The sequence below is a fragment of the Capra hircus genome, chromosome 5, assembly GCF_001704415.2.
Source record: "Capra hircus breed San Clemente chromosome 5, ASM170441v1, whole genome shotgun sequence".
Taxonomy (NCBI): Eukaryota; Metazoa; Chordata; class Mammalia; order Artiodactyla; family Bovidae; genus Capra; species Capra hircus.
The window spans coordinates 12,202,400-12,223,660 of NC_030812.1; the positions used below are offsets into that span (position 1 = coordinate 12,202,400).

Below are 21,261 nucleotides of genomic sequence, written 5' to 3' on the forward strand. Positions count from 1 at the left end.
TTTCTTCATCTTCCTTGATTTTTTTTTTTTTGCAAATTATTAAGAAAGAGATGCTGAGGATATTTATTAATTCTTCTTTATACAAAGGCCAGGCATTTTTATTATGAAGGGAAGCTGTCACTGAAAAAAAAAAAAACAACTGAGAAGTAAATGCCAGAGGGGGGGTAGTGGAAAGTTTGACAATATTACTGTTATAACTTTCATCCTGTCTTTTTGAAAATTGGCCATTTCCTTCTGTTTGAATGAGGCCTGCTGTGTTAAGTCACTTCAGTCGTATCCAACTCTCTGCAGCACCATGGTTGTAACCCACCAGGCTCCTCTGTCCATGGAATTCTCCAGACAATCCTCCAGACTACTGAATTTCCTTCTCCAGGGGATCTTCCTGACCCAGGGATTGAACCTGCAGCTCTTACATCTCTTACATTGACAGGCATGTTCTTTACCACGAGTGCCGCTGGGAAAGTCTTGTTTGAATGAAGAGCTCTTGGCAATCAAACATCACTAGAAGTACTGATTGAGTTTTCCAGGATAACTAAATCTGTAAGGATCCATGTGAACTTGGCATCTCTTTCCCTTTCTTTCAAACTCATCAAGCCACTATCTTCAGTCTTGAATGTTGTATAAATATTACATATTAGTTAGTAAGTATTGTTTAAGGATTTTTTTAAAAGTGCAATTTTACATTTGGCCATTTTTAAAGTTATTTCAGATTTTTTGGCAATGATTTGTAATAGTTTCTTCCTTATCTTAATGAGGCAACTGGTTGCATGAAGGAATGAATAAATAAAGCCTGCCGTTTTAAATGGTGGCCTGATCTGGGAATTCTGATTTTGCCTCTTTGTGTCTCAGGACACCTCAAATTGAGGGTTTTTTGAAGATTCGGTGAGTTCATATGTAGAAATTTCTGAATGCCTAGTACATGCTAAATGCTCCATTAATGTGCACTGGTTTTATTTTTTTATCCATTTTAAGATGGTTACTCTTCTCTGAAAATTGGCCAATTTTAAAATATGTGCCATAAATATCATATGAATGGTTGTTCCTCTTATTTTATATATTTTTTAGAAGTCAGAGTTCATTAGAGAATTTCAGTAAGTTTGAATATTCTGATAGTTACCTAACATTGCAAAGATTAGTCCATTTTTATATTTATTAATCATTAAAATTTTCACTTTGTACACTAAACTAGGAAGTGACTGCATTTTTTTTTTTTTAACAAGGGTGTTCAGAAATGAGATTAAAAACAACTTTCTCCCTAGGACGATAGTATCCAGTTACTGGGAGGTATGCAGTTACATAGAAGTTTCTCACATCTCACAATACATCCTTTTGAAGGAACTAACGTAGCTGTTTCATGAATGTCCATCTTTCATATCTGTAATGTCTTACATTTGTTCAGTGTTATAACTTTTTTACAAACTTTTCTAGCACCTCAGATCACCTCCTGAAGACCTTGGGAAGGGAAGTGGGCTTTTTAAGGCTCTTCATTTAGAGCTGATGATGCCCAGAGGTTTCCTGTCATCTGATTACTGTCATCTTGTTCAGGTGAACTCGCACGCCTAATGGTTAAACGTCTTCCTGACTCCTTTTCTCTCTGTCTCTCCCTCTCCTTTTTTCTTCTCTTTAAGATACTATATTCTTCTCCTATTCTTCATTGATTACAAAGAGCCCTAAAGAAACTGACCTGGTTTCATGTTTCAAGTATATTTAAAAAATATATTTGAACTTTTTTCCTCAGTAAGCAAGATAAGTTTTATTAGCTACAGGGACTTTTAAATGCTCTATCATTGTTCTAACTCCTAAGTCAATACAGCACCCTCCAGGAAAAGTAAATGATTTGTTAAAGAAGGTTTGGACAGTGACATAAACTATGTAAGTTAAAGAAATGAGGAGCTGTAGTATCACCTAGCCACGTGGACTTCAAAAAATGTTAGGGTAAAGGCTGCTGCTGCAGATGGTGATTGCAGCCATGAAATTAAAAGACGCTTACTCCTTGGAAGAAAAGTTATGAGCAACCTAGATAGCATATTCAAAAGCAGAGACATTACTTTGCCAACAAAGGTCTGTCTAGTCAAGGCTATGGTTTTTCCAGTGGTCATGTATGGATGTGAGAGTTGGACTGTAAAGAAGGCTGAGCACCGAAGAATTGATGCTTTGGAACTGTGGAGTTAGAGAAGACTCTTGAGAGTCCCTTGGACTGCAAGGAGATCCAACCAGTCCATTCTGAAGGAGATCAACCCTGGGATTTCTTTGGAAGGAATGATGCTGAAGCTGAAACTCCAGTATTTTGGCCACCTCATGCGAAGAGCTGACTCATTGGAAAAGACTTTGATGCGGGGAGGGATTGGGGGCAGGAGGAGAAAGGGACGACCGAGGATGAGATGGCTGGATGGCATCACTGACTTGATGGACGCAAGTCTGAGTGAACTCCGGGGGTTGGTAATGGACAGGGAGGCCTGGCGTGCTGCGATTCATGCGGTCGCAAAGAGTCAGACACAACTGAGCGACTGAACTGAACTGAACTGAAAGGCTGCTGCTGCTAAGTCACATCGGTCATTTCTGACTCTGTGCGACTCCACAGATGGCAGCCCACCAGGCTCCCCTGTCCCTGGGATTCTCCAGGCAAGAACACTGGAGTGGGTTGCCATTTCCTTCTCCAATGCATGAAAGTGAAAAGTGAAAGTGAAGTCGCTCAGTCGTGCCTGGCTCTTCGCAACCCCATGGACTACAGCCTACCAGGCTCCTCTGTCCATGGGATTTTCCAGGCAAGAGTACTGGAGTGGGGTGCCATTAGGGTAAAAGACCCCCTCTCTATATTGTCTTTTATAGGTATATAGACTAGAGAGATCTGATTGGAAAGTGGGGTGCCATTAGGGTAAAAGACCCCCTCTCTATATTGTCTTTTATAGGTATATAGACTAGAGAGATCTGATTGGAAAGTTTGATCACTGTATCAAGATTCTGCTGTATCTAAAACCACCCTCATATCTGCCCTCCAGCTCCCTTCTAGCCTGCTGTTTTGGTTCCTTATTCCTTTGTTCATTTTTCATTCATTTGCTCAATCATTCATGTGCCTACTCATCTATCTAGTGTCGAGTGCCTGCCTCCTGTCAGGTGTAGGTCCAGTTACTATGGATATGTTTACTTTAGTGAAGTAAACAGACACACCCTACCCTCTAGAAGCTTATATTTCTGTGGGAGCAGTGAGACATTTCTGATAATCATTAAGATTATATGTGTTTAGTGTCACTGTGGGCCTTAGCAACTTCAGACTTGACCTTTACAATCTTTCATATATGGTACAAATTTATAAAACTGAAGAGCTTTGAGAAGGCAGGGATTAATGTAACCTGGAGAAGTTGGGAATATCTTGTGGAATTTAAGCTGAAGGTGAAATAGAACATGTAGGATAGTGGTAGTATTAGGTAGATGGATACAAAGTTGCTTCATATATTGAGTAATGAGGCTGATAACTCTGGATAATTTTGAAGTTTATATAGTAAAGGTGGGCCAGATTTTGGATAGCTTTGAATACTAGGTCAAAAACACTGGAGTCTATTCCTGAATTATTGTAGATTCTTGTTGAAGAGTGAAGCAGAGGGATCACATTCCATGTCACAAACACAAAGACATGAAATTTCTGATCCTGAACTTGATCAGATAGTTCTGTGTTCTTGGTGAGCACATTTAAACTCAATGGGCATCCATTTCCTCACTGCAGAAGTAAACATTGAGATAAATCTCTGGAGTTCTGGGATTTTACAAATAGGTATCTCTGATCTCTAGGCCTGTTGTAGCATTTGCCCATCTGTGGCTTTCTGAGCTTCTCTTGTGGAATTGAATGGTCTTTCATGTTGGATATTACTTAGAGGTTGGAGAGGGTGAGAGCAGGTTAAAGAACCTGGTGGTGAAGGCCTGGAGGTAGAGGTTGCAAAATGGGAACTGTGTGGTTTGGTGGGGGCCGGGGTTAGGACATGGCACCCTGGACTTTTAAAGGACATAACTTGGAATCTTCGTCCTTCTATCCATTAGTTCTGAGATTCTGGGCAACCTATTTCATCTGAGTTTCACCAACCCTTTCATAAAATACAAATTCACAAAGTTTACAAACAAGGTTTTGGAAAGAATTCCTTGAGATAATATATGTAAAAACATTCTGTATAATGTTTACTAAACCTTCATAATTAGTGTTACTCCTCCTAATAAATGATTACTCCCACACTCCAGTGAAATATAATGACAGACTACAATGTTGTTTTCTAGGCATTGCTCTCTTTACTAGATGCTGGGACCTCATCTGGGAGGGATAAAATGACTTAACAGGTGTTTGAATTCATTAGGCAATCACACACAATTCTCTTTCCTCGTAATATCTGGTCTCTCACAGAAAAATAGAATGGAGCTTAATTTGTAGTCATGTTAGCATATCATTTGGATGACCTGAATTTGTTTCAATTATTGAAGGAACAAGATACGTGGGTAGATTTGAGATATGGCCCAGAGTAGAACAGAAATGATTTTTTGAGAAATTTGATCCTCACTGTAAAAGTGCTGGGATATTTAGGAGTTCTTACGGAACCTATTCGAGAATGGAATTTCCTGGTACTCCTTAAAAGGGAATATTTGAGTCACAGAGGCTAAATAAAGACTCAACTGTATCCTGTAATTTTTATTATTTTCTAGCTATCAAAATTTATAGCACAGTGTTATGATTTTTCATCTTTGGCTTTTGTTAATATTTGACTTGCCCATGGCAATGGTTGCTTGAGTTTTCTGCACTTCTAAGTATTGCTGGTGTCTATTGCTGTGTTGAAGGTGCCTAACACATCACATTATGAGGGAACGGACTGGTGCTTTTAAACAAGGGCTGGTTAAATATGGAATAACAAGCCAGAGCATTCCAGTCAGATATTTTAACCAATCACTTCCTTCCCCTTCCCCTTTGCTTCATCTAGGCTTACTGAGTGCCAGTCACATACCTGGAAAAAACTTCTTGCTTGACTCCCAGTAGGGTTCTCGGGGCCAGGAGCCAATCAAAATGATTGACAGTTTAGCCCAGGAGCATCCACTAAACCACAACTATTAAAGCAGACAGAATTCCCATAAGACAAATGCTTTTTTGGACGTAATCCAGTGATAATAATCTATTAAAACAAGTTGTCTTATCTTATGAGTTAACTTGAAAAGAGAAGTGGATGCAGGGTGAATTGCAAAATGTTTGCACATGTAACTTCAATTTATTTAATTTTAAATAATTAGGGCATGGCATTGATTAGTGCTAATTGGAGTTGTGTTTGGCTGAAAGAATTATCCAAAATATGTTTTGAAGACTCATGAGAGATTTTTGCAGTAATTCTTACTTAAATATAGGAGTTATTAAAATTGATATTACTAAAATCAAAGATCTACATCTTAAAAAATACTAGATTTTAACCCAGTTTGAAATGGTTAGCAATATCATTCTTCAATGATAGCTACAAAAGCTGGACATGCTAAAAAGGGAAGATTAATGGGGAGAGTTTTAATGGTCCTCAAAATAGGTATTAATAAATGCAGTTTTTCTTTTCAAACTAACTTAAAGTCAGATCATAGTTTTGGGTTGTATTAAAGTCTTATTCAAGTGGAAGACAATTCCTGTCTGTCTCCAAATCTCGTGAAGTTGGCTATGAACTTTCTGAACATCCTCAGTTCACATATATAACCTTTAAAAATCAGTGTATGATTAAAATTTAATTTCAAATCTCACATTAAAAGAAGGAAAAAAAAAGAAATTAGATGGATAGCATTTACACAAAGATTTCATCTGTTTAGATTGGTAGCTGCTACCAAAAGGCTCCCAAAATTGCATTTTGCCAAGTTGCTTCTGGCAAGAAGACATACTTGGAGAGGCCATCAGAACAGAACTTGAACTGAAAAACTTGCTTGTATTTTCATCTGTTCCCAAACATCTGGCTCATGGCCACTTGGCATCTATATCAATCATTTCTGTGTCTGAATAATATGAAACATGCAACTAGTTTATTATTCATAAAGTATAGTTCGAGGGTAGCCCTTTTGATGAGTAATTTCAGCTAATAAAGGCATTATTTAAAAATGCTTTTTTGATGGTACCAATATTGGTGCTCTTAGAAAAGCCATCCTCTTTATTTATAATGAGTTTTGCCATCTAGGTTTACTATTTCCAGAAGAAATTCTTTTTTAGAATAATAAGATGCATAGATGTGAGAGATGACTCTAGTTCAGTGGCTCAGTTGTGTCTGACTCTTTGCGACCCCATGAACTGCAGCACGCCAGGCCGCCCTGTCCGTCACCAACTCCCAGAGTTTACCCAAACCCATGTCCATTGATTAGTGATGCCATCCAACCATCTCATCCTCTGTCATCCCCTTCTCCTCCTGCCCTCAGTCTTTCCCAGCATCAGGGTCCTTTCCAATGAGTCAGCTCTTCACATCAGGAGGCCAAAGTATTGGAGTTTCAGCTTCAACATCAGCCCTTCCAAAGAACATTCAGGACTGATTTCTTTTAGGATGGAATGGTTGGATCTCCTTGCAGTCCAAGGGACTTTCAAGAGTCTTGTCCAATACCACAGTTCAAAAGCATCAGTTCTTCAGTGCTCACCTTTCTTTATAGTCCAACTCTCACATCCATACATGACCACAGGAAAAACCATAGCCTTGACTAGACGGACCTTTGTTGGCAAAGTAATGTCTCCTCTTTTTAATATGCTGTCTAGGTTGGTCATAACTTTCCTTCCAAGGAGTAAGTGTCTTTTAATTTCATGGCTGCAATCACCATCTGCAGTGATTTTGAGAACCTAAGGTATAGTTTTTGTTTTTGCTCACATCACTCATTCTTAGACTCAATTTTTGGTTTAAGATATTTTCAAACAACTAGCCTTAGGTTACCGCTGACATCACTACTTTGCTGCTCCTCATATCTCTTTCTGTAGTCAATGGAAGAAACCAAATTGTCCGCCCAAAAAAGATTTGAAAGTAGAGTTGTTTTGTTCTATAATAGAGTCTAATAACCATAACATTGCTTCCTACTCTGATCACTTGAAAATCTGGCATGGGTGTTTGCTTATTCTGTTTGTCTTTAGGCAGAGGTAAAGGGGAGGAGAGATGATGACGCCTGTTCTTGCTTAGTAAGCCCAGAGTGTTCTACTCAAGTGTTCTTATTGAAGATTCCAGTTCTGTTTAATTCTGTTCTGAATGACTAATAATTATTATGTCTAAGTTTGTGCCAGAGTGTTGTCTGGGACTTTCTGAATGGTTGTAATCACCACATATTGAGAGAATATGAAAAATTGATGGATGTTTTCCCAGGTAAAAATCTTCTTTCAAAGACTCTAATTACTCTACATATTTCCCAATCAAAAAAAGAATATTATTTTATATCAGTGAGCATTTTGAGAATATAGACAAAGTCCACCTGAGGACTGTATAGATAAAAGGCTACATTTTTAACCTTGAGAATGAGTGAATGATCACTTGTTTATTTAGACACTGAATTTACTCTTTGTATCTAGCAGAAGATGAGTGTAATTATAGAATGGGAACACATTTCCATGCCAAGACATTAAGCATTAAAATTATGCTTATTAATGAAAACCTACCTAGAGAGGTATGTGTGTTTTTTGTTTATATACATATAAAATCTTTATTTTCTTATTGGTGTCTTTTGTATTTTCATAGGAAAACTCCCACACACATTAAATAGCTTGTCTATTCTCTTTGAGAGAAGACTGCTGTATCTTGGCCTCCCCACTGAGTGAAGTCTCATTATAATTTGTCTCTTTATGTTTCCAGAATGCTGGCTCACATGCTTACCTCATTAATGAGACTGGAACGCATCTCATAATGGCTGGTTTGTGGCACTAAAGCCACACAGAGTTAAAAGAATGTTGCCCTTTAATCCGTTGGCACAGGAAATGCATTTGCAGTACTGTTGCCCACTTGAGAGATCGATAGAAAAAGAGTTCCTTTTCCTAATTCTGTCAATTTTGAGCACTTTTATTTTCTTTTTGATTTCTCCCCCTATTGTGTGTCATCTTAAAATATAGGGAAAGTAGTTTAGTAAGATCCCAAAGTGTTTTGATAGTCAGAGAGGTGTCTTCTTTGGTTTAAAGCATTTTTTGTTTCTTAGGTCACGAGGCTATTTTCTTCACATATTTTCATCATAAAAGCTGGATTGTTTCATGGCTAACCTGATTTGACCATAGCGCATTGCCTGGTGGGAAGCGTTAAACCTCTTATTTTAAGCTAAACAAGATTACTCTGAAGGCTGGCATTAAGGGGGTAGCTTTTAGTGTAATGGTTTAGGGGCTGTGGCACACCCGTGCAGTTTCAGTAATTGAACTCTTTGGGTACTTCAGTTTCCAGTAGTTAGCTCTGGAAGCAGCTCGCCATGGGTGCGCAAGGAATTGCTAACTGCTTAATTTCCCCATGTTAGCTTAATGAGGAAGAATGGGTCACCATGCCAACCAGAACACCCTAGCCATGGGTTTAGAAGCGTCCTTCCCAGGATATTTGCTTCTCTCTTGGAGGTTTCTAGTAAAACAAAATCTGTGGAATGCCAGACGAAACACAAAACAGGATTTGAAATCAGTATATCATCTCTCATACAGTCCATATAATCAGCTGTGAATATTTAACCTGAATTCAGTGGTCATTTACTTCATTCTTTTATACTGTCCTTTTAATTTTGAAGACATGTAAAATGTTAACAGACATTTATGTTTTTGTTAATTTTTCAGTTAATATTTCTTGGCTCCTAGATATTGACCCATCAGAGGCCATCTACTTAATTTCATTTGGTTTCTAGCAACTCTTACTCTAGAAACAACCATTCTTTAGAATAGACTTTATTTTTTAGGACAGTTTTATGTTTACAGAAAAATTGAGTAGAACAGAGTTCTCATATAGTCAAATATAGTTTTGCCTGTTATTGACGGCTTACACTAGTATATTATATGTGTTACAATTAATTAACCAATGGTGATATATGCTGTAAAGTTCATAGTTTATTCAGATTTCCTTCATTTTTTCTTTATGCCCTTTTTTTTCTTTTTCAGGATGCCATGTAGGATAGCTCATTACATTTATTTGTCATGTCTTCGTCAGCTCCTCTTGGTTTTGACAGTTTTGCAAAACTTTACTTTTGATAAACTTGACAGTTTTGAGGATTCCTAGTCAGGTCGTTTGGAGAAGGAAATGGCAGCCCACTCCAGTGTTGTTGCCTGGAGAATCCCAGGGACGGGGGAGCCTGGTGGGCTGCCGTCTATGGGGTCGCACAGAGTTGGACACGACTGAAGTGACTTAGCAGCAGTCAGGTAGTTGGTAAAATGTTCTCCATTGGGATTGGCTTGATGTTGTTCATATGATTAGACTGGATTTTTTGGTTTTGAAAGGAAGCACACACGTAGAGTGGCATTTTCATCACAGAATATCAGAAATGAAGGGTACATTCTATCAACGTGATTTATTACTGTTCAGGTTGACCTTGATCATTTGGCTGAGATAGTGTTTTTCAAGTTTCTCTTGTAAAGTTATATTCCCTCTTGTTCCCATTTTCTCATATCATTTTATTATTTCACTTGTCAGTATAGACTCATGGATATTTTATACTTTAGATTATAACCTAATACTACTTTACTTCTTTTCTTGCTCAAATTGTCTGGCTTTGGCCAGGGGAGCTCTTTAAGCATGCTCCTGTGTCCCTTTGACCCTTTGCTGTATCCTGTGTGTGTGTGTGTGTGTGTGTGTGTGTCCCTTTGCCGTATCCTGGTGTGTGTGTGTCTATGTGTGTCTGTGTGTGTGTAGCACTTTCTTAGTTTCTAGCACTAGAAGATTCTCTGGGCTCACCTTCTATATTTCCTGGCCCAGGCCGAAAATCAGTACATTTCTCCAAAGAACCTTGGTTCTGCATATTAGAAAATGGTATATGAAATCAAGATGTGAACACTAGGTAACATCTTTTAAGCAATAACTAAAACAAAATTTTAAGTAAAATTAAGGAGTTTTCAACTATGTTTAAATGAAAGAACAATAGATGATCATCTTAGATTTTTTTCTCTTTACATCACATTTAAAAATAATTTTTAATGTCCATTTTCTCCAATGTTTCTGGTTGCTTTTTATTACCAAATTAATCCAAATATATTTGATTTTAAACTTTGGATAAATATCATGTGTTATTCAGTGTACCACATGCATGAATATGCTTTAAAACTCTTTGGATTTTTATATGGCCATACTCTTCCCTTCATGAAAATCTTGTTCGATAAGTTGTAATCTTGTCTAAAAAGTCTACGTTTTCATCAGTGAATTTTAATCTTTACCTGATTTTATGAAGCTGCTCAATATTTGCCTGGATATAAGGAATATTTTCTAATACATGGCCAAGCTTAACAAAGTATTATGGTATATTATAGAGTCAGATTAAATAAATGAAAAAATTCCTTATAAAATAAAGTGTTAAGTATCTTGCTAACATGTTTTTTTTTTTAATGTACTAACATTTTTTAAAATTCTGTTTTTAAATTCTTTCCTCACAAAAACTGGATGAACTCACCCATTGAACCTCTTTATAATTTTGAAATATCAAATATTAAAATTATTTTATCCTGTCTGTTAGTTGATATAGAAAAAAGTTTCTGATGTTGTATATAGGGTAATTATTAATAAGGAAAACAATTTTCTCTTTGAAGGGAAACAGAACTACCCTGACAACTTGATTATGGCAAAATCAATTCTGATTAATCTCAGAATATATTCTAGAAAAAAAATTCCAATTATACTTTTAGCCATACATTCCTTCTTGTCATGTATTCAGAAAAATCTATTTTCATATTAATGTTTTGGGGTGAGTCTCCAGTGAGAACTATTTCAGAAAGGAGAACAGCGAGGAGAAATCCTGTATTGTCGATATAGCAAAAGCTTATGACTTCAGTGATGAATGGCGGATTCAAAATAGAGGATGCTCAACTTTTGTTATGTCTGTATGGTCTTTTCTCTCAGTTATTCTTATAACTTTCAGATACTGATTTTTATCTACTTTATTATTACCGCGCTACTATCATTGCCAAGGGCTTAATTTGGAATTAAATGAGCCTTATGCTTAAGTAATTTATTTTCATTACTGTGCCAAAAAGTGAGTCTCATGATGGTTTTAATACTCTAAAGCGAAATGTTTACATTTTTCTTTCATTGAGTCTGAAACAATTCTTTTCAGTTTCCTTTTTGTCTCACAAAATGTGAGAGCAGAAGGCAGTATTGGAGCTGCCATCATGAATGGTAGTTTTCCTTGAACAATACAGAGGGGAGCTGTTGTAATTGATTTTTGCTTTTCTCTTATATTATTTCATTAATCAAAGACTTGCATGGGGGTGGGGGTGGGGAATCACTGTATGGCTTCTATAAAGACATCACCACTAATTTATGTGGCAGGGTCTTCTCATCAGCTTTGCCTTCATATTTCAGGTGATATGTGGGAAAGACTTTGATATTTTATGATAAATTTCTCATTATTTGGTTAAGCTCTAGCTACATCCTTTTATTCCATTAGTATCCAAAGATGAGAGATAAAATTGTCAGCTATGAATTTTATATTCTTACCTGGTTTCCATTCTGTGATTTCCTATTTGACAGTTGCAGAAAAATCTCTAAAATTTTGTGATTAGAAATACATAATTCTTTAAAATGAAATGGAGATTAGATCTGGTTTCTCTTTTTATGTTAAAGGAGAATTTTAAAAAAAGAACATATTTGAATTTGTAGAGAAATTAGGCTTTCATGAAACAGATTTATATCATTCTGTAAGTAGATAGTGAATTAAACCATGAAGGAACCCTGTCCATTCAATAATTGACATAAAATATGTTTGCTGAGAATTTTTTTTAGAGATCTAGTCATTTTCCCATTTATAATTCTACTTTTGGAATGAAACTGTAGTCAGAACAGTGTTCCTCCAGAACATATGTCATTGCTTTTTTGTTCTTCATGGAGAGAGATTGAGACAGGCAAAAAATGTTATGATATAGAGGTGACAAGGCCAACTTTCTGTATATGATGATAACCAAGCTATTTTTAAATAGCCTTGGTGTTGTGCAATATTGTTTAGTTTATAGCCCTTCATAAGGGCTTAGGAATGAGGATTTAGCATAACAAGATTCAAAATGTGTGAGATGATAGGTTTAGATAGACTTTCGGTTTGAGGGTCAGAGTTAGTTTAAGAATAATTTATTTGAATACCTACAAACGTCGGAGTGTATATTAACTTCTGGGAATTCAAAGATGTGTCAGTTATTTTACCCCAGATATAAGAGAGTCAGGTAACATTATCATAATTTTGTATGCCAGCTAGGGTGTATTGTGAAATTAAGAGATTTTCTTGGAAAATTAGGGTAAAGATTACAAAATAATTATAGATAGATTAGGGACATGGAAAAGAGCTTTTAATTAAGAAAATTAAAATAGCTACCATAATTATTGAATATAGAAACTTATAGTACTAACACATTAGATACTCAAGTGCCTGTAACCAGAATTTAGATTTGTTAACATTATTTGTATATTTCAAAGCAGAAAAATTCTCTTTTAAACTCAAGCATAAGTTTAGGCATAACAGATCTTTAGACCTTTTGTTTATTGTAATAAATTTTGAGGGACTATGAATAAATAGCAACTACTCAGAAATTTGAAGCTGCCTTTTTTTCTTACTCATCAGTCCATCTCCCTGCTGTATCCTGTCCCAGATATTTCATCATCTTATGTTTGGTTTAATTGTTTCTAGACTTGGAAAAAATAAACCAACAAAAAACCTTTAGAAACGTATGTATGCATTTGTGAAAAAACAGTATTATTTCCTGAATGGCTAATATGATTTTATAATATGCACATTTTACACAATGATTTTTCACTAGCTGTGTTACTATAAAATTATTTGTTTGCCTTAATTGCTATATAGTATTTTTCATGTTGATATATATTTATATAATATGTGAAGTGAAAGTGAAGTCTCTCAGTCGTGTCCGACTCTTTGCAACTCCATGGACTGTAGCGTACCAGGCTCCTCCCTCCATGGGATTCTCCAGGCAAGAGTACTGGAGTGGGTTGCCATTTCCTTCTCCAGGGGATCTTCCTTACCTAGGGATCGAACCCGGGTCTCCTACATTCCAGGCAGACACTTTAACCTCTGAGCCACCAGGGAAGCCCCGAGAAGAAAGGCTTCCCTGACTGGGAATCGAACCTGGGTCACAGCTGTGAAAGCGCTGAATACTAACCACTAGACCACAGGGAGCGTTGGGGCCCGGCCCTCGCCTGCTCCTGCTGAACCCAGCACCTCTGTAGCTATATACTATATAGAGAGATTATATATATATGCTTTTCCTTTTAATTACATTATAGATTAGATCATCTGATCATTACCATAATTTATTTTCATATTGATGTAATGAAGTTTTTAGTTCTTTCCTTATTTTTGCTTTTATTAACAGTGCTTCATTAGATGACATTGTAGTCATATATAAGAGGTTTTATTAAAGAGTATGTAACTAAATTCAGATGACCAAATGTTAGGGGATACAAATTATTAATTTCCCTAAACACTTCCAAATTTCCCACCCAGTATGCACAATTTATGTTTTTTCCCCAGTGTGTGGTAGTTCTCATTTCAGCCCAATTTCAGGGACTTTAATATCCAGTTCTTTTTTTTTTTTTTTTTTTTGCTTAAGTTTATTTGAAATATGTTCTTTTCACTTCAGCTTTTACTGATTATTGAGATTGAGCATCTTTTCAAATATTTATTGATCTCTTTTCTCTGAATTTCATGTCTGTAGTTTCACACCTGTATTTATTATTGGATTATTTGCTTTTTTGTGGTATATACTTAGAAGACTTTTTTTTCTGAGAACAAGCCCTTTGTCTTCTGTATGTTGCAACAAGACTTGAATATTTCAACCCTGAATTCTACTTATTCCAAAGATCTCAATTTCTTTGTAGCCTGACCTTCATGGCACTCATTTATTACACTAGGAATTCAATTTGTCCCAGAGCCTGAAAGGAAGTATTATTTACATTTCATTATGGTTCCTTCATTTAGCATGTGAGGAAAATATGCCTTAGACTTTGTGAAATGAAAGCTAGAGTCCAACAGTATTTTCAGTGATAATAATAAGTATTAGACTTGAGCAAATATTCGATGATTCTCAGCCTTGCCTATGTTATAATCTCCGGTGGAGATTTTATACTAGAGCATCAGTATTTTTAAAAGCTCACAGCTGATATTGATCATCCTTTAGGTTTGAAAACTATCATTGAAGTCTCTATGATCCTTCTCCTTCCAAAGTATTTTTCTAGACAAAGTAGAATATGTGAAGCTCCAAGAATACATGGGCTCTCATTTCTTCTTACAGGTATATATCCCGCACATAAAAGAAGAGTGTCTGTCACGTAAAGAAGCCTTATTAAAGTCTTGAATGAACTAGTTAGCCTTTTTTTTGTTAAATTGCAACCATTTCATAATGCTGTCAGTCATAGGTTATACCCAGATCATGTTAAAATTTCCCAGAATTTAGAATCTCATCTTCTGTATGTGGTGTTTTACCAGTTTTGACTTTCAAGTCTAAGGTGGCAGCTCATCAGAATTCCCATGCCTTATCTTGGAAATACCTGTGTTGAATCATTTTGCGGCCCCACTTGGAGAACAAAACAGTGCAGATGTGCTGAGGCTCCTAGTTGTAGCTCAATCAAAACTGTTAACTTAATCCATAAATCAGATTTTAGCGATCAAAATCAAGAAATAAAAGCTTTCTATCTCCACAGGATTAGTGAATATGAGGTTAGAAGACAGACTGGGTTTTTATCAGAGTTCCATTCTTATAAATGATAATTTAAACAAAATTCTATGAGAAGGCATTAAAGAGACTTGAAAGTCACAATTTCAATCTTTGGCTACCACTTTTTAAAGTATGAACCTACCTCAAGGCTTTAGAAATTCTTCCACTTTTAAAATTTTAGCCTTGATTGTCTCTAACCTATTAGCTCAGTTTTCCTTCCATAGTGTCATTTATTTAGCCCATGTAGATTTTGCCATTATGGGAGAATGAACACATGGATGTCTCACTTCAGAATCTTTGAGTCTCTTGATCCTGGTTATTATGTCAGTTGTTTAGATTAGAGACTGTACACAAAAATGTTTTAAAATGTAAAATATCTTAACGCACATTTTACTTTTCAGGCTTTTTCATTTTTCTCATTTTCTCAGCACTTAGCCTTATGGGTTCCCAGGTAGTTCGGTGGTAAAGAATCTGCTTGCCAATGCAGGGGACACAGGAGATGCGAGTTTGATCCCTGGTTGGGGAAGAGCCCATGGAGAAGAAAATGGCAACCCTCTCCAGTATTCTTGCCGGGATAATTCCGTGGACAGAGAAGCTTGGCGGGCTACCATCCATGGGGTCGCAAAGAGTCAAATGAGACTGAGCGTGCACGTAACCTTCTTATATGATATTTATCATTGAATTGTCTTCATTACTCACATCTTTATTTTGTAGTTGAGTGTATTGATATTTTCTTCCATCATAATTAAGACTAGAATCACTTAATCATATCTTAATTCTTAATGTTTTATTTTTATAATATTAAAATTTAATATAATGATGCTTTTATTAAAAATTAATAAGATAGTTTTGCCTTATGGCATTTCTATAAGAATAAAATTATATAATCATTAAAGCTAATTTATGATTATATAATTATAATCATAATTATGTAATCTTTGAGGCTAATTTATGCTGAAGTTGAAGCTCCATTACTTTGGTCATGTGATGCAAAAGTCTGACTCATTTGAAAAGACCCTGATGCTGGAAATATTAAAGACAGGAGTAGAAGGGGATGATGAAGGATGAGATGGTTAGAGGCATCGCTGACTCAATGGACACGAGTTTGAACAAGCTCCGGGAGTTGGCGATGGACAGGAAAATATGGCGTGCTGTAGTCTATGGGCTCGAAAAGAGCAGGACATGACTGAGGACTGAACTGAACTGAAGACCAACTTTTCCTGGAGTTTCATGACCAGCAAAGAAACCTGGTTACATTTCTCTCCCCATGTAATTCTCTTACTCCCTTTTCTTGCCTGAATATAGCTGTTTTTGTGATGCCTTCTTCCTCTCTTCATCTTCTCTGCTTACCCCCACCAGAAGATACTTTAGTAGAATGTAGAATAGCCCTAGTTATACTTAGAGGACTTGGTTAATACTCAGTTACAAAATGGACTTTTGGTACAAATTCCAAGTTGAATTATTGTCCCAAATCTGTCTTCTTTATGATAAATTGGTACCTTGCCTCATTTGTCTTTGCCAAATAATATGTTTCTCCTTTGTGTAATCTAAGAATACTCAATTATGTGATTGATCTAACAAATTATTACAACTTTTATGGTTTTGTGAGTTTTCTCCCTTAAAATCAAGAAATTTTAGAACTTTTACTGGATGGAATTTTAGAGGAGCAAAGGAATAGTTTGTAGAAGTTATCCTTAGATAAAAGTGTGTCTTCAAACATTGGCTTTTGCTAGGACAGACCTGAAATGGAAAGACTGGTGGCTAATGAACACATTACTCCCCCATCATTAAAAATTCTATTTAGCATTACACAAATTAATTTTGAGCAGGAATCTGCCACAAATGTTTTAACACTTGTTAAACAGTTAATTTTAGGCCGTTAATTCTGTGAATTTAGCATTAATGTGTGTGCATGTTAGTCACTCAGTCATGTCTGACTCTTTGCAACCCCGTAGACTGTAGTGCACCAGACTCCTCTACTCATGGGATTTCCTGACAAGAATGCTGGAGTGGGTTGCCATTTTTTTCTCCATGGGATCTTCCACACCCAGGGATTGAACCTGGGTCTCCTGCATTGTAGACAGATTCTTTACTGACTGAGCCACCAGGGAATGATCTGACATTAATGAAAAATTTCTACTTTGGGGAGTTTGAGTTTGAGGTACCTAATGTATCTCTGACTGTGCCCAGTAGGCAGTTGGGTAAATGACTATGAAGATGAAGAACAGTTAGGATGATGTCATTAATATTTAATAACAATTGGTAATATCATGATCCTTGCTAACAGAGGCTCAGAGTGGAGATGGAGCAGATGATCCCGGATGAGTTCTGTGGCTTCTAGCAAGTAGAGCCGGGGTGAATGAGAGACAGTCAGAGGAGGAGAGTTCAGTGATCGGTGCATCATATGATAAGACACTATTTTCATAGAACTTGTACATGCTCAAAATACATTGCTTTGTGGACTAGGATTTTTTCCTTTTTTGAGGAGGGATGTGATTGATATTTAACATTGAATTAGTTTTACGTATACTACATGATGATCTGATATATGTATATATTGCAAAATGAATACCTCAGCTAACATCCATCACCACAAACACACAAATCTGTTTTTTTCTTGTTCTAACAACATTTAAGATGTATTCTCTTAGCAACTTTCAAATATGCAATACAATGTTTTTAACTACCATCCCCATGCTATATATATTACATCTCCAGAACTTATTTATCTTGTAACTGGACATTTTTTTTTTTTTAACCTTTTGACTATCTTTACTCCTTCACCCATTTTGGCTGTCCTCCCAACCCCTGCGTCTGGCAATCCCAGTCTGTCTTTATCTACAAGTTCAGTTTTTGTGTGTTTTTTTTTAATATTCCACCTACTAGTGAGGTCATACAGTGTTTGTTCTTCTCTGTCTGACTTATTTCACTTAGCATAATGCCTTCAGGGTCTCTTGTTGCTGTTGAAGAACTTACAGTTTAATGGTTGAGTAATACTCCATTGTACATAGATAGCACATTTGCTTTATCCATTCATTCACTGATGGACACTTAGGTTGTTTCCATGTCTTGGCTGTTGTAAATAATGTCGCAGTGAATAGTGATTATGGGTGTGTAGGATCTTTTCTAGATAGAGATTTCATTTCCTTTGGACAGATGTCCAGATGTGGAATTACTGAATCTTATGGTAGTTCTATTTTTAATTTTTTGAGAGGCCTCTGCAGTGTTTTCTGTAGTGGCTGCGCCACTCTGCATCCCCATCAAATTGCAGAAGTGTTCCTTTTTCTTCACTTTCTCACCAACACTTGCTATGTCTTGTCTTGTTGATAATAGCCATTCTTACAGTTGTGAAGTGATATCTCATTGTGATTTTGATTTGCATTTCCCTGAGGATAAGTGATATTGAGCACCTTCTCCTATACCTGTTGGTCATCTGTAAATCTTCCCTGGAAAAATGTCTGTTCAGATCTTCTGTCCATTTTTAAAAGATTATTGCTTTTTTCTCTTAAGTTATGTGAGTTCTTTATATATTTTGTGTATTAACCCCTTACCAGATACATGACTTGCAAATATTATCTCACATTTTTAGTGGTTTGCCTTTTTGTTTGATGGTTTCCTTTGCTGTGCAGAAGCTTTTTAATTTGATGTAGTCCACTTGTTTATTTTTGCTTTTGTTACCTTTTATAGGTTGTTTTTTAAGCTAAATATTTGGCATATTCTTTGTATGGTTCCAGGCACCTTTCTGAATGTCTTTGAGGAAGACAGTTTTATATAGTGCCAGAATGTGTGCACTCATTCTGTGGGATCTCAGTAAGAGATCACATTAGCAGTGAATCATTACAGTTGGGAAATGGTGTCGGCTCTTCTCCCTTTCCCACTGCCTTTTCGGAACTTAAATTGAGGTCACGAAATTCTTATTTGGGTTGAAAGAGTTTGCCAGAAATTTCTTATTAACAGTGATGCCCTTTGGCCTTCCTCCCTCAGTTTTGTCTTTTTATTAAAGTCATTTTACTTTTAAAAAGTTATCATTGACATGAAAATTTTAGGATTGATGAGGAGTCTTATTAGATGTTTATTATCACTGATGTCACTGAGAGCACCAGATAGCAGATGAAAGCCCAGTGTATAAATTCTGCAAAGAGATCAAGATGGTTAAACAGGGACTGGCACAGACATACCACAGTTCCCCTTATTATATGAAAGTATTTGTTCCTGTGAAACCTTTTGTAAGCTGAAATAGCATAAAGCAAATAAGCTATATTACCTTAGGAAACATCTTGGTAGCAGATGTACAAAATAAATGGAGATGAGGTGCAGATGGTCCCTGAAACAGTTTAAAGCCCTGGCAGCTTGAGGCTGAGGGTAGTTCCTGGGGAAAATGCTTGGTGATTCCACTCTCACTGTTTGGGGTATGCACTGCCTCTCTAGAAGGCTCCCTGCAAAAACAAATGCTGAAACTGTTTTCATTTTTCACCTTTTTTTGTAAAAGTGAAAATCCTCTTTGCATTTTTGTTGTTGTTGCTAATGAGAATAGGTACTAATTTAGGTCTTTTGTAAAAGCAAAGTGGCATTAAGTGAACATTTGAAAATCAGGGTATACCTGTAGCTAAATTCTCTTTTTCCTTTGAGCCATGCAGAATCCTGTCAACTTCATGTTTTTTGGAATGCCTGCTCTTTGTTTTCTCCAGAATCTAAACTATAAAATGAAAGAAGGTATTTATTAGATGTCTACTATATTCCATATACAGTGCTGAGTACTTTATATTGTGGTCTCATTTTGACCTAATACCAGTTTGGGGAGGGAAATATTTTCAACCCATTTTATAGAAGTCAAGAAATTGAAGCTCTGGTTACTGGTATTTAGAGAGAAACAAGAGGAAAAGATACTCATGAAAAATTGTATACAGAATTGGATTCCATAGTCAATTTTTTTAAGCTTATAGGAGCTGTAAGCATGTTTAAAGGAGATAGAAACAAAGTCATGTATTTGAAACCTAATACTCTGTTTTTGGTTGTCCATTTAAAGATACTTTTAATTTTTAAATGATCTGTTCCTGTGCCGTATTGATGATGATCTTAATTTTTTCCCCTCTCTTTTGGTTTCAGGGGAAGAACTTGTCTCTTTTTCTCAGCATTAGTTTGTTAACTTTCTGGGGAACTTCCCTTTTGGGTGCCCGTTTATACTGGATGGGAAACAAACCACCAAGCTTTTCCAACTCTGACAACCCAGCTGCTGATTCGGACAGCCTCCTGGCTCGCACGCTCACCTTCTTCTACTTGCCAACCAAGAACCTTTGGCTGTTGCTATGCCCAGATACCCTCAGTTTTGATTGGTCAATGGACGCCGTGCCTCTGCTCAAAACAATTTCTGATTGGAGAAACTTACACACTGTGGCCTTCTATACTGGACTCCTCCTCCTTGCCTACTATGGTTTGAAGAGCCCAAGCATAGAAAGAGAATGCAACGGGAAATTTGTAACAAATGGCAAGCAGAATGCAAATGGACATAGCTGCCATTCAGAGGTGGAGTACGGGAACTCAGAGATTAAACCCAGCTTTGCATCCAAAGTAGAAAATGGCATTAGAAACAATGCATCGCAGAGAACACAGCTTCCTTCTACGGAGAACATAGTTGTTCTGTCTTTATCTTTGTTAATAATACCCTTTGTTCCTGCCACGAACCTGTTTTTCTATGTCGGCTTTGTAATTGCAGAGCGAGTATTGTATATTCCGAGTATGGGCTTTTGCCTCCTCATTACAGTGGGTGCCAGAGCCCTTTATGTCAAAGTCCAAAAGAGGTTTCTCAAGAGCTTGATTTTTTACGCTACAGCTGCATTAATTGTTTTCTATGGACTCAAGACGGCAGTCAGGAACGGAGACTGGCAGAATGAGGAAATGCTGTATAGGTCAGGGATAAAAGTAAACCCAGCTAAAGGTAATATTTTATTTTATGCTTTTACCTGGATGGTTTACTCTTTCTGCCTTTTTCTATCTTTCCTTCTTGATTTTAACAGAGTTAAGAAAGAAGAGGTTCTTGTAATACCTTCTTGAACATTTTCTTTTTTTTTTTTTTCTTTTAAGAGATGAGCAATGTGACCGTTTTAGAGACTACCATTGTTCCATATCTGGAATAGGGAAGTGTTTTCCTAAGTTCCTGACTATACTTGTCCAGAGGAGTTAGAGCTCCTATTGTGTAAAAATATTGACTGTCATCAGAATTTAGAAAAATGCTTGATTTTCACATTTTAAAATAGTGATATGGACATCATCTCTTTTCATCATGTAATAAAAGTCAGGTTATCTCACTTAAATACAGTTTAGTTCTTCTGTTTTCCAAGCATCGCCTGAGGAAATACCATAAGGCTTACATTGACATTTTTAAAAGATTTGGAGATAAGGCTACCTCTGAATCTTGGCATCGTGTC

The 21,261-nt window shown here is 36.5% G+C and overlaps 1 protein-coding gene across 1 annotated transcript in view; it reads left to right on the forward strand.

Moving 5' to 3' along the window:
* TMTC2 (transmembrane and tetratricopeptide repeat containing 2) overlaps window positions 1-21,261 on the forward strand; it is a 433,234-nt gene that overhangs the window by 190,545 nt on the left and 221,428 nt on the right. The window contains exon 3 of the mRNA XM_005679774.3: window positions 19,943-20,771. Coding sequence (XP_005679831.1) covers window positions 19,943-20,771 — 829 coding nt within the window. The remainder of the gene's footprint in view (window positions 1-19,942; window positions 20,772-21,261) is intronic.